This window comes from Gavialis gangeticus, unplaced genomic scaffold (genome assembly GCF_001723915.1).
Source record: "Gavialis gangeticus isolate Ggan-Ray unplaced genomic scaffold, GavGan_comp1, whole genome shotgun sequence".
NCBI classification, from domain to species: domain Eukaryota; kingdom Metazoa; phylum Chordata; order Crocodylia; family Gavialidae; genus Gavialis; species Gavialis gangeticus.
The window spans coordinates 264,240,287-264,262,613 of NW_017729032.1; the positions used below are offsets into that span (position 1 = coordinate 264,240,287).

At 41.5% G+C, this 22,327-nt stretch overlaps 1 protein-coding gene across 2 annotated transcripts in view; it reads right to left on the reverse strand.

Annotated features, from left to right (window-relative positions):
* The window catches only part of TFG (TRK-fused gene), a 44,176-nt gene that overhangs the window by 8,225 nt on the left and 13,624 nt on the right, over nt 1–22,327 (reverse strand). For both annotated transcript variants that reach the window (XM_019523735.1, XM_019523734.1), the window contains exons 4-8: nt 17,038–17,121; nt 13,775–13,921; nt 11,968–12,132; nt 7,435–7,575; nt 699–788 (exon numbers count right to left, since the gene is read on the reverse strand). In XM_019523735.1, the coding sequence (XP_019379280.1) occupies nt 699–788; nt 7,435–7,575; nt 11,968–12,132; nt 13,775–13,921; nt 17,038–17,121 (627 nt within the window). The remainder of the gene's footprint in view (nt 1–698; nt 789–7,434; nt 7,576–11,967; nt 12,133–13,774; nt 13,922–17,037; nt 17,122–22,327) is intronic.

Consider the following 22,327-nt stretch of genomic DNA (forward strand, 5'->3'; position numbering starts at 1 on the left):
TTGGCTTAAACACTAAAAGTTCTGCTGTCAGATAGATACTCAAGAAAGAGAGAGAGCTGTCACTCAAGTTGATTCCTACAACTCTCCAAAAGCAGCCTCTGACATCAGTTTCTTTAGGGACTACATTTTAGCTACAAAGAGTTATCTGAGGAACATTCCAGTGTTTAAGCCAAATGTAAGCTAATGGAAAAGTCTCACTATGTAAGTCAGATTAACGTAGAGAGATTTGGGGCCTTTGCCTACAATTTACTGGGCAGGTGAGAAGTTCTAATCACTTGCTAAAGGCAGGAAAGAACTAATCTTCATTTTCCATCCCCCAAGCTGATTTAATACTTGCTTTTAGAAGATTTCCCCTTCCCCATATATGGTTCTTTCAATTGCTGATTTATTTTGTCTTCCTTTATAGCAATGCATTCTGTTAGGTGACCATGCAAAGCGTTCTGTAATTAGCATTTCAGTTCGACTGTCTTCTAAGGCTCAATCTCCATAAATTGCACATGCAGTTATGACTGGGACATGCATAGTGATGAATTAAGGGCAACATCTTTTAAAAGGAAGTGGAAGGTCAATGGAAGTTAAAGGTGCTCAGCACATTGGGTGGCCAAACAAGTACAGAAGAACTGAAGCTAATATTAGGCACTAAGAAAAACCTCATTCCATACATACAGAACAATCTGAGATTGCGGTCAGCTACTTACCTGGATACTGCATATTATACTGCTGCGGAGGCTGAGCCTGTGGCTGCTGAGCAGGATAACCACCCTGTTGGTATTGCTGATACATCTGGCCTATGAATTAAAAATGTTGTTAGCTGAAGTTCAAAGTATGACCTACATCCTTAAAAAAGCAAGGCTGGAGGACAGACCAGTAATTTATGCCCCACAAGATGGTCATTCCCTCTTACATCTTTAAAAACCTATCAACAAAACATATGGCAGAATATCTCTACCTGGGGGTTAGTTACAAGATGTTCTCACTGAAAGACCTTTCTGTCTGATAAAAGGAGCAAATGGAATTGAAGTTCATTTAACCTTCTGCAACATCCTGTTTAACACAGCTTTTTCTTATAGCAGTGTGGGCTTTGGAGACTTCCTGGATGCTAGGGCAGTTACTTTGTCTGTGTCAATTAACACTAGTTTGAGTACCAGCTCATGGTCTCTTTCAATTATGTTTGAAAAATCAAAAAGTAGTGTTTGCTTTTGGAATACTGTTTGCAGGCTGAAGGAGTGAAGAACTTCACTCAAGAACTGTTGCCCTTTCATTTTTTCAGAGAATATCCCAGAAGGTACTTACCTTAATTGTAAATACCACTGCAGGGTGTAAACAGAACAAACAAGAAACCAAAAATACCTTTTTATAACTGTTTCAAAACCTGTAGTATAAAAAGAAGTACTTGAAAGGCAAACATGTCCACTCCTCGTCTGTCTGCACTGGATGTCTACATTTTTTTCTGTGCTTAATATATTAAGTAGAGTGGTACATTATTCATTCTAACCTCATTTTCCAGACATCTCTTAAGCATGCTTGGCTTGTTATAAGAAAAGTTTGCCAAGAAGCCCAGGAGCACACGCCCTTACAAAAGAAAAGTAGACACTCAAATTCAGGAGCTCCATTTTAAGTCCTAAATTCAAGATTTTACTGTTTTTCTTAGGTTAGCTTTACATTTTAAATGTCTATTTCTTTTTATTTGTTATTGAGCACTTATTCTGCTTTTGTTGTGTGCCCCATTAGGCTTGATGCTTCTACTTTTCAAGTCTGTCTTCCACTGTACAAACACTATCCAAAGAATAAACAAAGTCACGGCTGCCAAACCTAATGTCTGGCTCATCTGTGGCCAACTGCATTATGAAAGTAAAGTGCTGCTGTCCTTTCACTGCTGTTATAAATATCAGGAAAATACTTTTTAAAAGAAGCAAATTCTCACTGTGCCTTCTTAGCTATGGAAAAGGGTGAGATTGGGTCGAGATTTAAAATTACATGAATCTGCTGCGAGTTTCTTCCGCTCTCGCCAACAGCAAATCCATACAATTTTATACAGGCCTTTGTAAGTGAAATTATCAGTAATACTCATTATTCCAATTCCATCAGGTCTACAAGCATCTAATAGTAAAATCTCATGCTGTTTAATGATACAGCAGTTACTACACTATTGGCTGAATGATAGGTAGCTGTGTTAGTCTGAAGACACTGTCCGATGAAGTGAGCTCCTGCTCACAAAAAGATTATGTTTCTCTGATTCAGTTGGTCCAGGAACAGACGACCCTAGTACGCATGCCAATTAGTGGCACGTGGAGACATTTTCCTTGGCATGCCAAGGAATTCCTCAGCATGCCGACATTCCTCGGTGTGCCAAAGAAAACTTTTAAAAAAAAAAAAAGTGGGTATTTCTAAAGTTGCTGCTTTGAGCTCTCTGGAGCAGCCATAGCTCCCAGCACCTCAGCAGGTACCGGGGCAGGGGCAGGGGAGTGCAGGCAGGGAAGCAGGGATGCTGTCTGTGTTCTGCTGACCGACTGCGTCAGTGGTGGTACTGAAAACTTCACAAAGCTTCCCAAACTTGGCCACAGGCACTGAGGGCAGGCTCAGCAGAACACAGACTGCGCCCTGCCTGTGTTCTTCTGACCCTGGCCCTGGCGCCTGCTGTGGCACTGGGAGCTTTTATGAACCTTTGTGAAGTGGGCAGCTCTGCCACAGACACTGGAAAACCCTCCCCCTGTGTATATATGAGGGAAGCACATGGCTCTGGGGGGCAGATAGCTCAGTAGCCTGTTGGTGCTAGTGCTAATTTCTGTGCTTTGCAAACTGAGAGTTTAACATTGCATATTACTCAGTTTATTTTGCTTTGTTAAATTATTTTGTACTCAGTAAAAAACTGAATAACATGAATCGGTTTGAGAGAGAGGAAAAACTTTCTTAAAACAGTTCATATAGAATTTATTTTGATCTCACTATTCTGCATTCTTAGATTTAGACATTTCATATCGCTCGCTTTTTTGTCCGTTTTTCTGCTCTCCAATTGCCTCCTTGGAAATACCTACCCAGAATTATACTCACTTCAAATAGTTCAATCCTTTCTGATTTTCTGTTGTTTGCCTGTTTACATTGTTTGTCCTGCCTTTAGTTTGCATCAACTTCAGGAAAAATTTTACAGTTATAAGCCATACAAAAGTAGTACATGAAGTTTTATTTATTGTCACTCGGTTTAGAATTTTTAGAAAACCTAGTATTTACTGTAAAAAAAATACCCAAAAAACCACACACAATATTTATGATTATTAACTATATTAATATGCAGTGTATCCTGCCATGTACCCCATGCCCTGGTTTTGTTTTTCTGGCATGCTGGCACTCTGGCACCTTCCAAGGTAGACGCTGCAGTTTTTTTGGCACTCTGGCAAAAAATGTTGGCTACCCCTAAGTTAGTCTATAACAGGTGTGGGCAAAATGCAGCCCGTGGGCTGGATGCGGCCTGCCAGGCCATTGTATCTGGCCTGCGAGGCCCCTAAAACATTTAGAAAATTAACAGTTCTCTTCCCCTGGCTGCCTGTCATGTGGCCCTCGATGGCTTGCCAAAAACTCAGTAAGCAGCCCTCTGCCTGAAAAAATTGCCCACTCCTGGTCTATAAGGTGTACCTCTACCCTACCTTCTGCATTATTGACTCGTATACTAAAGGTTTAACATATCACAAATTGTGATGTCAAAAACATTTGCATCTCTGAAGTGGGAACATGGGGGGATGGGGAAGCACTGGGGGTGAGAGAGAAACATGAGAAGATGCCAATTTATCTCATCTGGCCCTGGGCCTGTCCACCTTGAATCCACTGCTGGGGGCACCAGACAGAGCAGGCAGAAGGGATCTCCACAGAGACCAGCCTCGGACCCCTCTGGGTTGGGCATGCTTGGCCAAGTGCATGGAATGGGGCCTATGGGCGGGAAGGGAGCAACATCTGGGAGCAGGATGAGTGGGTGAGGCCGGGGCCAAACTGCGATACACTCCCTGCATGCTTCCAGCACCATCCTGCAATCCCAGCCCTGGCCCTACCCATCCTGTTCCCAGCTGCTGCATCCCGCCCACCCACAGCCCCATCCCATCTGCCCAGCTGAGCACACCCTGCCCACAGGGATACCAGGCTGGTCTCCATGGAGACCCTGCCCATGCATTCATTCCATCTGGCACCCCTGACAGTAGGTGAGGGGTGGACAGGCCCAGGGTGCCCGGGCCGTGGGAGACCATGTCTGTATTTTAATGACTATGTCTTTTTATTGGGAAAACCCAGCAGCTTTGATGCAGCGTTTAAGTTTCTTCTGCTTTTAACATGCTGCAGTGATTTTTCTTTCATTTCACATTAGTAAGTGATTCAAGTTCCAGAGCACTGTAAAACCCTTTTACCTCTTATTTATTACAACAGTCAATCTTTTACTGCTTAGACCTTATTTTTGTCAATTTGACCTCCTTTCCCATAGAGATACTAAAAAAAAGCAGTCAGCAGCCAAAAATTAGAATGCTTATTTTACAGCTACATTTTCTGGCTGCCAAAGAAAGACCTCTACACAAATTTCCAAAAGCATCTGCAGCAAAAGTGTTGGGAGCCAAGAGGTACAAAATCTAAATTATATTTAAAACCTCTAAGCATTTTATGCATTGTTTTACTTTCATAAAAAAAAAAAAAGAGAGAAGATATAAAAAAGTGTCACACTTCTAGTAGTGCAGTTATAAAAAGGCAGCCACAATTTTCAGAGAAAAGAACAGGGCTGAAAGCAATGCATCTCAGACGTCTGATCTTAAAATGTTTAGTTAGTCCAATTCAAAGTCTAATTTTTAGCTTGCTTAAATGCCTGCACTTTGTTACATTAATTACATTCCACAGATGACTTGATGCTTTTCAGTTATATCATGGGTGCTCAGCCCTTATCAGTCTCAAATTTTACATTAGACTTTCTTGTTGTTTGGCAAGGCTTTTTGAGTAGATGTGATCTGAGTAGTTGGAAAAAAAGTTCTTAGCAAGCTTTTGGGCGCAATCACCCTTCTTCCTGTTGGTTCTAACTTACATATTTCAGTCCTAACTTCCTTCTGGCTAGTTAGATGATAATGCGGTTATGCTCTCCACTTTAATGTTTGCTACACTAAGCTATTTGAGCATTCATCCGTAGATTGTTATACACATAGTAGGAAGAAAGAGGAATGAAATTCTGCCTCTAAATCTAATCACTTTGGCACAGGTAAAATATCAAATTAAGACAAGGAAACGTAAAAATTAAAAGCTATGTTTTAAAATGCAACAGAACAGGTCTCTCCACAGCAGGGAGAGAATTCCATTGGAAAGAACAGCAAGCTTGTCTGACAGCTCAGGGACAATGCAGAAGTGTATCATCCAATATAATGGAGACTTCAGGCAAGTGCATATTTAGAAATCAAGGGCAGGATTGCCAATTGTCTGTAGATTTACAAACAGCCTGTAAAAATAGAGCAAAAAACGTGTGTCCCTACAGACCATGAACAAACTGAAGACATCTGTAAAAAAGTGAGGCAACAATGAGCTGGATGGACAGTCAAAACACAGCAGCGCCACCTGGTGTCTGAGTAGGAGCACAACACCCTGCAGGGAACTCTCTAGGGCTTTGTGACTCACTGGAGCCCGTTTAGCCCCTTCTCATCCCCGGCCAGGTGCTGCTGCTCCATCCCTTTGGCTGTCCCCTGCTTCTAACAGCCATTTACCCCAAAGGTACAGGGAGAGGTGTGGTGCAGCCTGGACACAGCTGTAAGCTGGGAGAAGAGGCAGTGGGTGATGGTCTGTGCTGGTACCTGGGAAGTAGGGTCAGCAGGGTTACAATTGTGAGGTAGGTTACAGTGGGGGCAGCACCAAGCAGGATGATGTTGAAGGTATCAAGAGTATAGGGGTGAACAGAGGACCCCAGGGTAGGGGCAGCACAGTATAAAACCAAGTAATCTTGCTGGGACAGAGCAATATTAGTATTATACAGAGTATGAAAGCATTAAAAAGCTGAGCTGATCCACACTGCTGAACAGACTAACAAGAACCAATTACTTGATCCTCTAAATGACACAGTAAATACAAATCAGCAAGCAGCATTTAATTGGCTCGCTTTAAATGCACAGGCTAACAGTTTAAACAGAGTCATAGAAAATTAGGGTTTGAAGGGACCTCAGGAGGCATCTAGTCCAACCCCCTGCTCAAAGCAAGACCATCCCCAACTAGATCATTCCAGCCAAGGCTTAGTTTAGCCAGGCCTTAAAAAACCCTCCAAGGATGGAGATTTTACCACCTCTCTAGGCAACCTGTTCCAGTGTTTCACCACCCTCCTAGTGAGAAAGTTTTTCCTAATATCCAACCTAAACCTCCCTTGCTGCAACTTGAGACCATTGCTCCTTGTTCTGTCATCTGTTACCACTGAGAACAGTTTAGCTCCATCCTTTTTGGAAGCCCACTTCAAGTAGTTTAAGCCCGCTATCAAATCCCTCCTTACGTCTTCTCTTCTGCAGACTAAATAAGCCCAGTTCCTTCAGCCTCTCATACATCATACGCCACAGCCCCCTACCCTCTCCAGCTTGTCCACATCCTTTCTGTAGTCGGGGGCCCAAATCTGGACATAGTACTCCAGATGTGGTCTCACTAGTGCAGAAGAGGGAAATAACTACAGGAAACCCTCATTATTCATGGGTTCGGCTTTTGCAGTTTCAAATATTCACAAATGCCAAACCTGCATTTTAAATGCACTTTAAGCACTTACCAGAGCTCCTTGGGAGCTCCGTACTTGCTGGCACTGGGCTCCCACTGCCACGCTCCCGTGCCCCCACCAACCCCCAGTCACCTGGGGGCACTGTGTTCATGAACACAGTGCCTTATTCGCGGATTTTGCCATTCATGGGGGATATGAGAACATATTCCCCACGAATGGCTAGGGTTGCCTGTACTTCCCTCAGTCTGCTGGCAACACTCCTACTAATGCAGGAAATCCTTCTGCATTTGTTGCAAAACCGCAAGGGACTTCAATTACTGCTTCACCCAGTGATTAGAACAACATGTTAGGACTTCTGAGCCACATTAATGGCAAAGTTTGGTAATTTTTAAACTCTGAGTCATATCTGCATTAGCTTTATCAGTTACCACAATACTGCAAAAAAATATTCCTTTCTTTTTAATGTGTAGTATGACCTGACTTCAAAATAAAAGACAAAGCTACTGCACCACCTAGTGTTTTAACAGAGAAGATTAAAAAAGAATTCAGAGCAGGGCAGTTGTGACCTTTGGGTTCTGATGATCACTTTAGCTAATTTCGTGTTGTGTGGGGTACTAAGAGTACCACTTGAAGTTACAATATAATCTTTTAATGAAAAATGTGACAAACCTCTAAACTACCCAGAGTCTGAAAATGGCAATTTTCACATTGTAAGACAGGAAAAGCATGCTGCTCACCTTCCATTTGACCAGTTTGAGGCTGAGTTCCTGCATAGGATGGCTGCTGTGGCTGAACACCAGGTGGATGGGCTGCAGAAGAGGAGGAAGCAATGCTATCTGGTGTCCCTGAACGTTCTTCGACTGGGGCACTGGGTGGTCCTAGGGAATGCAAGGGGAAAAAAAAAAAAAAAAATGACTACACAGGAAAAGGGCACAGACTGAAGATAAATTTAATCCAGAATTAATATAAATTCTTTCTAGGAAAAAAAAGGACTTTGTTCAGCTTTGCATAGCTTTACATTTGAAAAAGGTTAAGATTTAAGGGTGTCTGCAGACACATGAGGAGCCTAGGCCAACGCACTGTAATTACAATGCATTGAAACAGACTCGATTAATTGAGTTTGCTGGAATGTGCTAATTAGCGTACTCTAGCAGCCTCCATGTCTCATGTATCAGCATCCTTACACTTCAAAATGGCAGAGGGGGGCAATGTAACTAAAGCTCATATGATGAGCTTTAATGAAAGTGGCCATGTCACAATTTTGAAGTGCAGGGACACTGATACACAAGATGCTGTGGGTGCTTTAAGTACAGCGGCTCTTGGAGCTGTTCTAATTAAAGCCGCCCAAAGCCACAGCAGAGCATATATAAAAATGCCCTCTCATACTAAACCCAATTTAAAAACAATTATAAAAAAAACCCCTTGAATTTCCACACTTACTTGGAGAGTATCTACTATGGTGATTTCCCAGTGTCCTAAGCAAGTAATTTATTTTACTGGTAAGCAGACAAATAATACTGAGAAGAGTATTATTTCTCCCCCCCGCCTTAATTCTTCAGATTTCCCCTTTCAGCCAGGATATGGGAAGTTTTAGTTTGAAAAGTTACTTGCCATGAAAATTATTCCCACTTCTCTTTAACACTGAGAAGAGGGCACAATAGCACTTCATGAATTTTGTTTTTAAATTTGCAAAAAAGGTATGGAATACCCATTTGAAAAAGAAAAAAAAAAGTTTGTTTTGATCCATGACAAGGAACCTGAAGCCTCAACCCTACTAACATATATGCATATGGGCAGTTCTAGTGACCTCAAGAGCTTACAGATGTACAAACAACCGTGGGTATGGGACCTAAAACTGTAAACATCTGTAATTTTAAACTTGTAATGCAAACATTATACATCAATTGATACATGCATTTTTCTTTTTAAATCTGTTCCCTTGTTTTAGGGATTCAAAACAAATGTATCCATTCCTTGTTCATGTAGCTGAATCAACAAAGCTCTGAAAATAGGATTCTGTTTAACTATCTCTATAAAGAACATTTGCTTTCATCCTCCCACTCTCTTCAAGTGTCTAATAATTTTTTGAGAAAAGCTATTTAGAAGCTAGAGGAAATTTTAAAAGCAGTAACAGCCATTCAGGTGTAATACCTTAACATTTTTTTTTTTTAAAAGACTTATCAAAGTATTTCAAAATTAATATTTTATAATGCTATTAGGAATCTGTCCCATGGAATATTTAGTCTACTGATTTGCAAGACTGCTCATTTGAGTAAGTGAACAATTTAGTTATACAGGATGTTCATAAAACAAAGCTTTGCAAATAATGTGCAACAGATATGTGGATAGATTACACAGCTACTATTTCCAAAATATACTTTTGTATGACTACTAAATTAAAACTGCAGGGCATTGTTCTAACAGCCAAGTACAGTGGGGCCCAACCTTTTTCCCCTTTGGACTGGATGCTATTCGGCTAGAGCCTGGTGGTGGGCACGATCAAGCATGCAAGGCATCATGGGTGGGGTGGGGGAGGCAAGGGAAGAAGGTGTGGAGAGCAGCCAAGCCCTGAGCAGGCCCTACAGGAGGGGGGCATGGCACAGCCCTGATTCAGCTGCATAGGGTGAGAGGGGGGAAAATGGCCTGGCCCTGATCCAGTCATGGGGGACAGGGGGCAGAGGAGGCCCAGCCCTGATTCAGGCCACGTGGAAGTGGAGGGGGGGAGGGAGGGGGCTGCTGGATGTCAGCATCAAGGCTACTGTTGTAATATATCTGTTGATTGCAGCACACTCTACTTTTTAAGAAACACCATAGTTCTTTGGCAGCCAAAAATGAACATAGTTGGTGCTTCTACTCTTTTTACTTTGTATGGGATTCTTAAGAAAATTCCTTTCACTTCTTTACTGGAGGACTTTAGTGCTAATGAAGCATTTTGAGGAGTGGATAACAGTTCTAAAGGCGAATCTAACATAGCTCAAAGAAGATAAGGTTTAGAGAAAATTTGGCAAAAATATTTACTTGTGAAATTACATTTTATGCAAGGAAGGCCAGAAATAAGTTTTTATTGCAACTTTGAAAATGAAAATGGGAGAGGATAAGCCATCTGAGTTCAGAGAAACCACATAAATGTGGCGTTGGAAAAAAATTCTATACACTGACAATACGTCTATGGTGCCTATATTTCAAATGAATAATATAGTTGGAAGTGATCTTATTTTTCAGTTAGGGGTTTGAACGGTGACACTGTGCACAGGAATAGCACTTTGACATGTTTGAAACACCTATCAAATGTAACATTTATAGTGCTATTTTACATTTGCACTGATAGCTGTACTAACTCTGAAGCTGTTGTTACCATAAGATGTTTCCATGGTATCTTCTCTCAAGTCTCAACTAAGATATTTTGTGTATACGCTATTTTGTGTAAAGGGTCTGTGGCAGTGCACCTTTGGTGCCTGCCGCTTTAAGAGCTGTAGCAGGCAGCCGCCAGGTGCTTGATTAAGGCGGCCATTTTCAAACTTATGCAAGGCACGCAGAGATAGCAGTTTGCTGCTTGCAACTGAGGAAGCAACATCACCCGGCTGAGCTGCTACTCACAACATCCTGGAGGTAAAAGGGCTGGAGGTTCCTGGTCCTGGGCACGACCTGAAACTGCACCCTGCTGGGGTAGGGAGGCCTGGAGGGACTGCTTGTGGCAGGGTAGTGTCATTCAAGTCCCAGGACCGCTAGCCTCCCCCAGTGAAAGGCAAGTAGGGGCGCCTTAATATCCCCAGCCCCCACAGCATTGTTGGTTAGAGCCAGGCATGTCTCTGGACACCTAAGCCATGGAGGGTGGAAGACCCCAGGAGACCCAGCAGCAGATAGTGGTGTCAGGCACTTCCAGACACCCGAGCCCAGGGGGGTGCAAGATCCCAGATACCCCCAAGGGACAAGGCAAGAGAGTGGCCCCAGAGAAGGGCAGTAAGATATTTGGTAGGCCCGCACAGAGTAGGAAGCGTCTTTACGAACCGAAGGACTGTGCATAAGAAAGGTGATGAGTAGGGCTGAAGGCTGGTCTGAAGGGCAGCACCAGGGTGTGTGTTAAGTAGGGCTGAAGGACTGCCAGAAAGGCAGCACATGGGCCAACCCCACAGGAGTGTGTTTGTATGTGTAGAAGTACCCAGTAAAGGGCTAGGGCAAAGTTAGCCCAATGTCTGGTAAACTGGCTGGTCACTGCCCAGATGAGGGCCACAGGAGAGGCCCAAAAGGGCTGCATGTCAGCCAGTCAAGGAGTGACACTGATAAAGCTGATGGCCTGTGGGAGCTGCTTAGAGAAATGGGGCAGAGCAAAGGGGGCCCAGTAGAGTGCAGTGTGAAAGAGGCCCAGCAAAGTGCAAGAGGCCCCAAGGAGAGGGGGGTGGTATGTGTGAGGCTCAAAACAGAGCAATATGCAAGAGGCCTGACAGCAGACTAAAGTTGGTCTAGCTTTAGGCCAGGAATAGAATAAGATTCTGGATGCCATCTGTGAGGCATGGGCCATGGTGTAGAGGCAGTACAGAGCTGTGGATAGCACCCCGTTGCATTGAGACATTAAAATGGGCAGCCTCCCACATTTTCCACCAGTTTACTTAACCAGCAAGTCATGACAGGTGAGACTGGGCAGACTACCATACTTAGACAGGTGGGCTGGCCAACGTGAGACCCAGCCCTGGGATGGCCCCTGTCACAGAGTCTTTTACATAAATTTTAGAGCAGATGGAAATGTTAAGGTTTAAATTGCTTGAAGTGTTTTTGTAAGACAGCAATGGAGAATGTATCTTTAGTTTCTATCCAGTCTAATATTTCAACCCAGAAACTGCAGCTTTATGCTCTTGCATGGAAACCTGAAAACAAAGTAGCTGACTAGAAGCTCAGTATAAACTAAAGTGCACAATGAAAATTCAATTCAGACTAGAAAGTGAAATGTCTTGCAAAAAAATATTCAAGTAGACTGTTAAGGGTAAAATCTGTAGATTGAACTCTTAAACACGAAAAACCAAACTGGGACCACAACAGGTGCAAGCATTCAAATTTTAGTGAAACTGCACCCAGATACAGAAGCATCAAAACAATAGCAAGCCTTTTACTTTAGTTTGAACTACTGTAAACTTTTTTTTGCTCTCTCCCTAACTAAGTAGTCATGGTGCAATATATATTTGCTATATGAAGTCATTAAGTTCAGCTACAGAAACATTCTTAAAACTGTCATTGTAAAATTTTCACTCTATTTTCAATAAAATATGTATTCTTACCTGACACCTGCTCCTCTGTCAACCCAAAAGCTGACATGACATTTTTGCTGATTTCATCTTGGTTTTTTAATGGATCAAAAGCAGACATACTAGCTGCTATGACTTGAGTAGATGGCTTGACAGAGTCAGTAGCAGCAGGTTTTTCTTCCCTACCATCCACAGCATCTATAGGACAAACAATTGCCTTGCTATTAAATACTGGCAGTTAGTAAAAAAATCTCTCACTATTATGAATGTAAATGGATTACTGGAAATGTATTCTCTGCATGCACAGTTTTTGCAAATTGATGTAAAAAAATAGCTGGAGACTCATCTGTTTCTATAACCACTGTAGTGTTCAGTACGAGTGTTCAGTCTTAACTCAATTGTCATGGAATAGAAGGTTACTTAAAAATGAAGTTCTAGAATATCCATCCCCTACTACAAACAGCAAGCTGATTTCCTAAGCCAGGGGTGCTCAACCTTTCCCCCATACCCCGGAGTGGGTTGGACCCCACTGGTGGTCCTGATCCAGCACCAGGACTGCCACCATAAGGACATGCAGAGGGGGGCTCTCGAGTCTGGGCTGGGTTGCGGCTAGGCTGAGGGGGAAAGGGGCCATGGCTTGGCCTCTTGGGTGGGAGAGAAGGAAGTATGGCCCAGCCCTGATCCAGATGCATGGAGGGAGGCATGGGCTGGCTGCAACTGGTAATGTGGGGCTTGGGAATTTAGACGGGGGGGGGGGGGGAGGGGGGGGGTGCAACTGGTAATGTGGGGGTTGGGAATTTAGAGGGGGGGGGGGGGGGAAGGAGAGAAGGCAAGCATATTAATGGACACTGCTCTTGTGCCACCAAATTTCCCACCTCATGGAGAGCCCCACAGGCCATATTTGAGCACCCCGGCCTAAACTGTCCAGGCACAAGACATGTATAGAGAATCCAAAATTTGGCAAGAGAACAGCTCCAGATTCTTTCACTATAATATTGACAAAATGCATAGTAATTTCCTATTATTTTCAGGCCTTTCATCATTTTATTACCCCAAAAGACAGTTCAGCCAGGATGACAAGACTGTACTTATCAAATTTAAACTATACCACATACAGAGAGCTTGTGTATTTATCAGACATATCACTCTGCTTTCAACTAACAGCACAACTATTTGGGAGCAAATCCTTTTCTAGGAATTTCCAGATGGCTGGAATAAGATGTTTACATTTAAGACTAGGCTGACCACATCCCAGCTGGTTATTATGCTCAGGAAGGAAATGCACCTTTATTACTACTTACTTATACATCAATTTGTGTTTCATGTTTTACATCTAAGGAACAGTGTATCATTAGGCTATCAGGAAGTAGTGTTGTCTCTAAAGAACCAGGCAAAAGACTATGAGCTAGATTCCCGAGTTCAAAACAATAATTCACTGAATGATCTTGGACAAAATCATTACCCTTCCAATGCCATCCCATACCTGTAAATAAACATACTTCTAATGAACCTCGCACACAGGAGCATTTAGAGGATCTAATATTTTCAAGAGCACTTTAAAAAAGTTAATACTCTACAGCTTCAAAGTTGGAAACAAAGCAGTCAATGTTTCTTAATTTTTTTACACCAAATTTATCTAATGCTCTCAACCAGGAACAGTTTGTAAGTATTACCTCAAGAACATTAGCAATTTAAGTTTCTGAAGCAGGAAGTGATGAACCGTCTACAGACTTAATAGAAACAGGAGGTATGAGTTGAGTTTTTGTTGTATAGAGGAGTGCAGAAAGTTTAAGGCAAATCAATTCCTGCAATGTTTTGAGAGAACAGGTGACCAACCTACCATTTTCAGGCAGGCTGGTAGAAAGCCCAGGTTCAACAGGTGGTTCTAAACAGTCCAGCAAGCGATTCACTTTATTACGAAGCTCTATCAGCTCTCGACGAAGATATTTCACTTGACTGGATTCTAGAGGTCTTGGCTGCCCGTTAACTGTAAAACCAGAAGTTAAAACATGTTTGGTTGTGCATACACAGATTAACCTTATGCAATAAATTTCCTAGATGCCAAGTATGAAATAGAAGCAACCCCAATATACAATGTTTAAGTTGACTAGTTTTTTTCCTGTGTGGACAGTTTAAAAGGAAATGTACAATAGGTCATGAGTAAACGGATTATGATCTCCCTTTAGTCCATCTAAAACACTCCAAATTAGCACACCGTATTACTGCACAGTAGCAGAACTGCATGGAAAGTTTGCATGGCACCTGCCTGCACAATGCTTAGTTCAACCCAGAATTATTTTTTCCAGTTAGTAATTCAAATAAAATAGAGAAAAGAACTTGGATTTTTAAAGGTGTATTTTGATAAAAGCAGTTAAATCTAAGTTTTCATGGTTGTTAAGACTTTATTAGATAAACATGCCTGAATTCTATAGCAACCAAGACTTGATGCTATTCCTGGGAAATAGAAATATAGAGAAGGGTAGACTAGGACAATAGAGATTTTTTTCCTAACCATTTAATTACAGCAATCTAAGTGATGCCTGTAAACAGAATGGGTACAAAGCATGAATGCCTGAATAGGCATTCAAATACTGAGCCCTTGAGAGCAGAGAGCTTGCATCTGATGAAGAGGAGACAGTGTATCTGTGTGTCAAGGTTCACTAACCAACAAGGAGGGCTTTCAATTATATTCACCAGGGGATGGAGAGAAAAGCACAGAAGAAAGAGATGGGGAACTTATAAAAACCTAGCAAGCGGAGGCAATAGCATTAGGTGCAGGAATGTTCTCAGAGAGCAAGTAGAACAATCAGTTAGATACTTGAAATACTCATACAAGAAGCTTGGAGAAAAAACAAACAAGAACTGAAGGTCCTAGTACAAATCACAGAATTAAGATGTAATTGGGGTTATGGAGATGTGGTAGGATAGTTCACACACTTGCTTCTTCAGGAAGGACAGGCAGGGGGAAAAATGAGGTGTTGCCCTCTATATAAAGGAGATGTACACGTGTTCTGAGGCACAGTGAAGTAGGCCTCTTGAAGGCTCTGATCAGATAGGAGAGTAGCAGAGACATCACAATGGGCATCTGCTATGCAGACCACCAAACCAAGAAAAGCAAGTAGACTAAGTCTTTTTTAAACAACTACAGGAAGTTTCCAAGTTGCACGGCTTACTTCTAATGATGGAGTTTAATTACTACAATACTTGCTGGCAGGGAAACGGTGCACAGGTAGTCCAGCAAATTCTTAGATTATATTCAGGATAACTTTTTGGTACAGGTGGTGGAGCTGCCAACTAAGAGGAAGGTCCTCTTGACTTCCTGCTCCCAAACAGAAAACTGATTGAGAATGCGAAGGAAGAGTGACAGTGACCAAGAAATGATAGAGTTCAAGATCCTACAGGGCTGAAGGAAGGACAGCAGCAGAATAAAGGACACTGAACTTCAGACTTCAACAAACTCAGGAAACAGATGGGCAGGATGCCCTGGGAAGGAAGTCTGAGAAGAAAAGGAGTCTAGGAAAGCCAGCTGTACTTTAAGGAGGCCATATTAAGGACACAGGAGCAAGCTATGTTGATGTGATGGAAAATGGGAAGTGCAAAAGATTGCTGTTGAGCCAGCCCAGTGATCTCTTCAAGGGGCTAAAACTCCAAAAGGAATCCTATAAAAAGCAGAAACTTGGTGATAGTTCTAGGGAAGAGTATAAGTGTATTGTATGGACATACAGGGAGAAAATTAGGAAGGCCACAGCATGATTTGAGATGCAAATGGCAAGGGATGCAAGAGACAAAGAGGGATTCTACAAGGATATCAAAATTAAGGCAAAGACCAAAGAAACCACTGATCCCTTATAGAATGAAGAATGCAATCTAGTTATGGTGATGCAGAACAGCCTGAAGTATTTAACACCTTCTTAACTTCAACTGTACAAATAAAAGTCAGTTACCAGATGACCAGTGTAGTTGGCAGCAAAGACAAACAGCCTAGAAGGGTGGAAGAACAAGTTAGAGATTACTTGGAGAAGCTAAATGCTTTCAGGTTAGCAGGACTAGGTGAGATGCACCCTTTATTTGAAGAAATTGGTTGAAGTAATTTCAGAGCCACTGGCTATCCTCTCTGGAGGTCAGGTGAGGTCCAAGACTAGAATGGTCAAAATATAGTTCCCATCTTTATAAGAGGGAAGGAGGAGGACTTGGGGAATTACAAACCAGTCAGTATAACCTCGATACATTGAAAGACCATAGAGCAGTTCCTCAAATCATGCATTTTGAAGCACCTAGAAAGAGGTAAAGGTGATTGCAAGCAGGGAGATGGACTACAGGTCTGAGAAACGTGACGTAGGAGGAAAGACTAAAAGATTACTTAGTCTGGAGAAGAGAAGACTGAGGAAGAATTTGATAATAGTCTTTAAGTATCTGAAGAATGATTAGAGAGAGGAAGGAGATAAGACTTTTTCTGTAGCTGCAGGGAACAGAACTAGGAACAATGGCCTCAAACTGCAGAAGAGGAAATTTAGGATGGAGATTAGGAAGAACTCTATGAAGGTGATAAAACATTGGAACGGGCTGCCTAGCAGATTCGCCATCCCTGGAAATGTCAGGGATAGAGCAGGTTAGACAGACATTTGACTGGGATGGTTTAGTTGGGCCTGAGACTGGACTAGATGACCCTATGAAATCTCTTCTAGCCCAACCTTCCTACAATGGTACACCTGAAATACCTTCAACTTGGAGTAAAAAGTAGTTTTACAGTCCTATGTCTATTTATTATCCCTCTTTTACTTTTATAACCACATTTTCTTATTTTAAAATATCCTTCTGCGTTATTTTGCTGAACAGAAAACCCACACAAACAGGAAAGAACTAAGTTAATACACAGGGGGGAAAAAAGGGAAGGACTATCAATTAAATTAGACAAACCTTTAGTTACTTTTCCTTACTGCTGTTTTTAAGTGACACTTAAGTTTAAAGAATTTCAGCGGACAACACAATATTTAAATTAATTACATCTTTATAATCATAAACAGTTCCTGATAGGGTAAGAGATGTGAATCATTTATATTATTTCATATACAAGTAATATGAAAAACATTAGCCAGAACTTACCAAATAACGTCAGTTTAAGTATCCTACTGCACTGAATTGCAAAGGAAAGATCTGAGCTATCAAAAATCGTTATAAGATCTCCATCTGTAGAGAATTAAAAACAACAACATTTCTTTAATATTAAACTAAGGGAAAAAGAAGTCATACTCATTTTTAAGTCTCACACATTTTGGATGAGAACATTCACTTTTTTTTTCCCTAAACTTACTAAATTAATCATGCTAGCTTGATTTGAAATGATTAGGAAAATAGAGTTGTTTGACATGTTACAAATACAGGCTGAATGTAAAGGCTTGTAAGGGAAGGGTTTAGGAAACATGCATAAACTGTCATTTAAAAGTAAACTATCCTATCTCCAGACATGACTAGTGGTAACCCATTATTTGTGATTTTAAAATGACATTACAAAAAAAAAATCCTTCCACCCATATAATAAGACAGAGGAAGTTCTAATCAGAAAAAAGACATTAAGAAGTTTCTAAAGTAAACATGGTATTTTAATCATGCTAATTAAATAATTAACATTTCCCCAAGATAAAAACATTTTTGTGAAATAATCCATCAAAAAGGTAGTCAAACTATTCTGTTCACTCCAAAACTAAATTTAGAATAAATGTACAGGGAAAACATCAATAAAATATGCATGAAAATGAAGGAGGTAAACAGGCCGAATGATCAACTCAGCTGAAACCTGGCTACTGCCTCTTAGGAAGAATTTTCAGTTCCATATGCTGTAAATATTTACATAGAGTAGATCAGTAAATATCAATTCGTATAGTCTAATAACAAAAGGGCACCAAAACCAGTGAAAATTATTACATAACTGTTTAAGAGTCTCAAAGTGGTGCATGAAAATCTTATTAGAAATACACAGCCCTCACATTCATAGACATTAGGACTGGAAGGGACCTCACAAGATCATCAGGTCCAGCCCCCTGCCCAAGGGGCAGGAAGTCAGCTGAGGTCAGATCACCTCAGCAAGATAAGCATCCAGAAAAAAGAATATAGATTGTAGCTGGAAAAAAAAGATATAGATTGTATGTAAACTTGCATTTTTTGAGAGCCATACAAATTATTTAGGTTGCAGTACATACATTACAGGTCTGAGGGTAGAAAACCCTTAATATCAATATCCAATGACTGGGTGAATCAACTACACCTATTTCTTGCAAAGACAAGATCTCGGCTAAAGTTAGGAAAAGAGAGAAGAGGTCATAACTATGTAAAAATAGAGAATGTAATAATCTTGAGTATTGATGTGGGTGGCTGATCACTGCAAGCAGCATAATGATCAAGAGAAGGTACCAGCCTGACCTTTTCAAAGTTATGAAACACATTCCTGAGGAAATACATTTTAACATCCCACTATTTCTATCCATTAATCTTAATGAAATGTACTGCAATGAAAGAATTGTGCCAAAGTATTCAGAACAGAACTTTTGGCATCCTAAACCCCCAAAAAACTTAGAACAAAGCCTAAACTTGCAGTCTTCTGTTTGATGGAGAGGCTCCCAACGCACCTCCTATTAGGGAATTTTATGGAGTTTGTACCTGTACGTGTCCTCTCAAAACTGAAATAATGAGCCTCAGCAGACAACCTGTGAAGTATTTCTACTCCTATTGACATCCAAAGGAGTGAGGTCTTCACAGGATCACACCCATACTGATTATAATAAACCTGCCCCAAAACAGTCAATCATACCAGTAGCTTCTTCCATTCAGATGGGGCACAAAGAATTCCGTTCCCAAGTATTAAATTGGCTGACTAGATAAAAAGGTAAAACTCACTGTAAGTGTATGATATGTATACAGAAGCACCCTAAAATATGTAGAAATTTTAAGAAAACAAAACATATTCTAAAACACCTCTTTTCTTAACCTCAGTCAAAAGGATATACAACAAAAGGAATAAGAAGTAAAATCAGGAAAAAGCATACACTTTTAGCCAGGGTTTCTAGGAGGACAAGCATCATTTGCAATTATGGACTGCTCTTCATCCAAAGATCCCAATGTGCTTTATAAATACCAATTCTGATTCAACACCTTGAAAGTCTGAGTAACAAGATTACCCTTGTGAAATGACAGAGCTTTGAAGAAAATTCGACCTCGTACCTAAAGTACTCTGCCTAAAAAAAGTCCATAAACCTCTGAATCTACATTATTTACAAAAAAATTCTAAAGACTTGGAGAACTTTACAGCACTGATTAGAAATGACTTAACAATTGTATGTGACAGTTGTCAAACTTCAAGTAAGTTCTGATTGCAAAACAAAACAAAAGCTTAAACTAGAAGTTTGATCATTTAAATATTCCAGCTGCACCATCTTCTGACAAAAAGGTGGTACTACAGTACAAGTCAAATTATCTGCCTAAGGACTGACTGGCCTTCAGATGTGTCCCCTTTTGAAGAAAAAATAAACAACTGAATAACAAAAATCAATTTTTTTTATTTGTCTAAAACCCTGATCTTGAAAATTACCTTAGTTTGGTCTCCAATGCTTTTCTTCGCTATATCTCAATTCATGGGCAGACTTTCTACAATACTTCTCAAGCTGTTGACATAATTATTTGCCACAGCCAGTATTAGGCAGCAAGGAATTGCAGAAGATCCTGATTTATCACCAGCACGCAAAAGATATATCCAGTTAGAAACGTACATGGAATAAGGAAAGCCACTGGGTCCAACAACACGCAGCATAGTATCAAATGTATGCGGAGGGATCGTATGGCACTAAGGATAACAGACATCTTCCAGTGACATTAGATTTGCAGATAACTATGGGAAGACTAAGCAGGAGTAGGGAAAAATGCCACAAGTCTCCTATAGTTGCTCATTTCTGATGTTCTAGCTGCTTCATGCCTTCCCTTCCTTCTTGGGCTCCATCTGTGCACGCCAAGAAAAATGTTATAAGTACTTCCTACAATGGAAGAATCACCTGGGGGAAACTTACTGGAATCTGCTGTTAAGAGATCAATGGCATGGATAGGAGAGGCAGGGAGGAAAAATACATTCCAAGTGTGATATAACTAAGGTAACAGAAATTAAGAAGTTCTTCAAAGTTTTAAACTTTTATGAGAGAGAGACTCACAGAATTCAGATCACTATGGTTTTCTGTTTTTGTGTTGGTTCATCCTCCACCCCTACCTGCAGAGAGAGCTGCAGTTAAGAGGGAAACAAATCTTATTTGTGTAGCACCTTGCTATTGTACTCCACAGAAGACTTCTAAGCTCCTCTCTCCAATGTCAGTAGAGTAAGACAATACAAGAGAAGAAACTGGAAAGCAGAAGCTATTTTTTTTACTTTGGGATCCCTGAAAGAAAACAACAAAAACCAAAAAAACCCCTGCAACTTCCTTCTAATACTACCATCCCGTAATAATACAGATGTACAGTTCTACAAAAAAAAAAAAAATCTGAATTGCTATCACTTCCTCTCTGTAGTCCACACTCAGCCAATCAAATATATTTACTGAACAAATCAGCCTATACATGCCATCTACATTTCCAATTAGAGTGACTGAAAAGAGACTTGGATGGCAGTTTTTGCTTAGTAAATCAAATATTCATATACAATTATTCAAAAAAGTCTGAATGCAAAATGGCACTGCTACTATGACAGACTGCTTAGCCTACTGGGTAATGCATGTTTATAGGGGTTGAAAATCCTAATTCCCCAGAGAAAGCAGAGATTATGAACAGGAAGAAAAAATAAAAAAGGGCAGGAAAAAAAAACTACAGAACAACTACTGCAGCACTCTTGTTCAACAAGAGTAAAGACTGAGACAGGCAGGTAGCTGAATGTCTCACTCAGTCCTTCTCTGGATGGAAGGAGAGGAAACAGCAGGGCATAAGGAGCCACTTCTGCTTTTTCAGGATGGAAGGGAGAATAAGGAGGAGAGCTGGGAGGTTTAGGGCAAAAGTTCCAGATGGGCATTATTGTATGGCAAGAGGGGAGATGGGGGACATGGCAAGGAAATCAAGTATATATCTGAAGTGAAGGTAAAGCTCAGAATTCATCCACTATATCCCTAACCATTTTTCTGATTCGCTGCTCCCCAGAATACTTCATTAGCTGAATCCCCTTTTTTGGTATCCCTTATAATGGCCACAAGTGATGTCAGTTTAACTGACCTACGGTTACCCAGGTGATCTTTTTTGATCTTTCTGAATACTGGTATAGAGTTAACTTCTCACTGTCTTTGGGAATTTCCCCGAGTATTCCAAGATTTACTAAAAAGTATTAAAACTTAGTTTCAGCACATTAGAGATGTCTTTCAATAACTTGGAACATTTTGGTGCAAGTTATGTGGGCATGACTATTTAAAATTACCTACTCATTTATTAGTAATGGAGTGTTTATACCCTCCCTAATTACTCATAGATTGGAACACAATTCATTATCTATGTGATACAAGTCTAACTCTTCCTTCTGCATCATTAAGGCTAAGTACAGACAGTCAAAAAGCTGGAGGCTGAATTGATTCAATCTGTACAGGTTAGTCTAAATTGTGTAGATTAACAGGGAAGCAAGTGAACACACATTCACTTTTGATTCTGGAAATACAGCCGCATGCCTGCAGTAGCTCAGGCCAGAAGCTGGGGGGGATACTAGAGCATGGCCCCTGGCCTGCCAGCCACTGCCAAAAGGAAGTGATGGAGGCTGGGAGAAAAGCCCTCCAAGGCTTTTTCCCCCATACCTACTCCAGCTGGTGGGGGCGTGGCCAGACCCCAGCCCAGGCCAGCATGCTGGGAAGGGGGGAACCCCCTCCCTGACCGCATGGGACCCCAGCCCAGGTCTGCTGGGGGGAGGGCACCCCTGCCAGACTTATCCCTGCTTTTGGCTCCAGACACTGAACTGAAGCGGGGAAAGAGGGTTTAACCCCCCTCCCTGGCCCACACAGTACCCCAGCTGGGGTCTGCCTGGTGGAGGGTTGGGCAGTCCTTTGCCCTCTAGTTCAGGCAGGTGGGGAGGGGTTGGGGCGTGCAGCCTCTTTCAGCCTTTTGGACCCCACTCCGTGCCTGGGGGTGGGCAGCCCCTGCCAGGCTTTTGTTCCCTCCTGCTCAAGGTGGAGGGAAATCCCCTGGCAGGTTCTTGCCCCCTCGCTCTCCACTTGATTGCTCAGGGGCAATCAGCATGGATTTATTAGGGGGAGATCATGTCAGACCAACCTGATTGCCTTTTACGATCAGGTCACAAAGGCCATGGATGCAGGTGTCGCGGTGGATGTAGTCTTTCTGGACTTCAGCAAGGCCTTTGACACCGTCTCTCACCCCATCCTAGTTAAAAAAC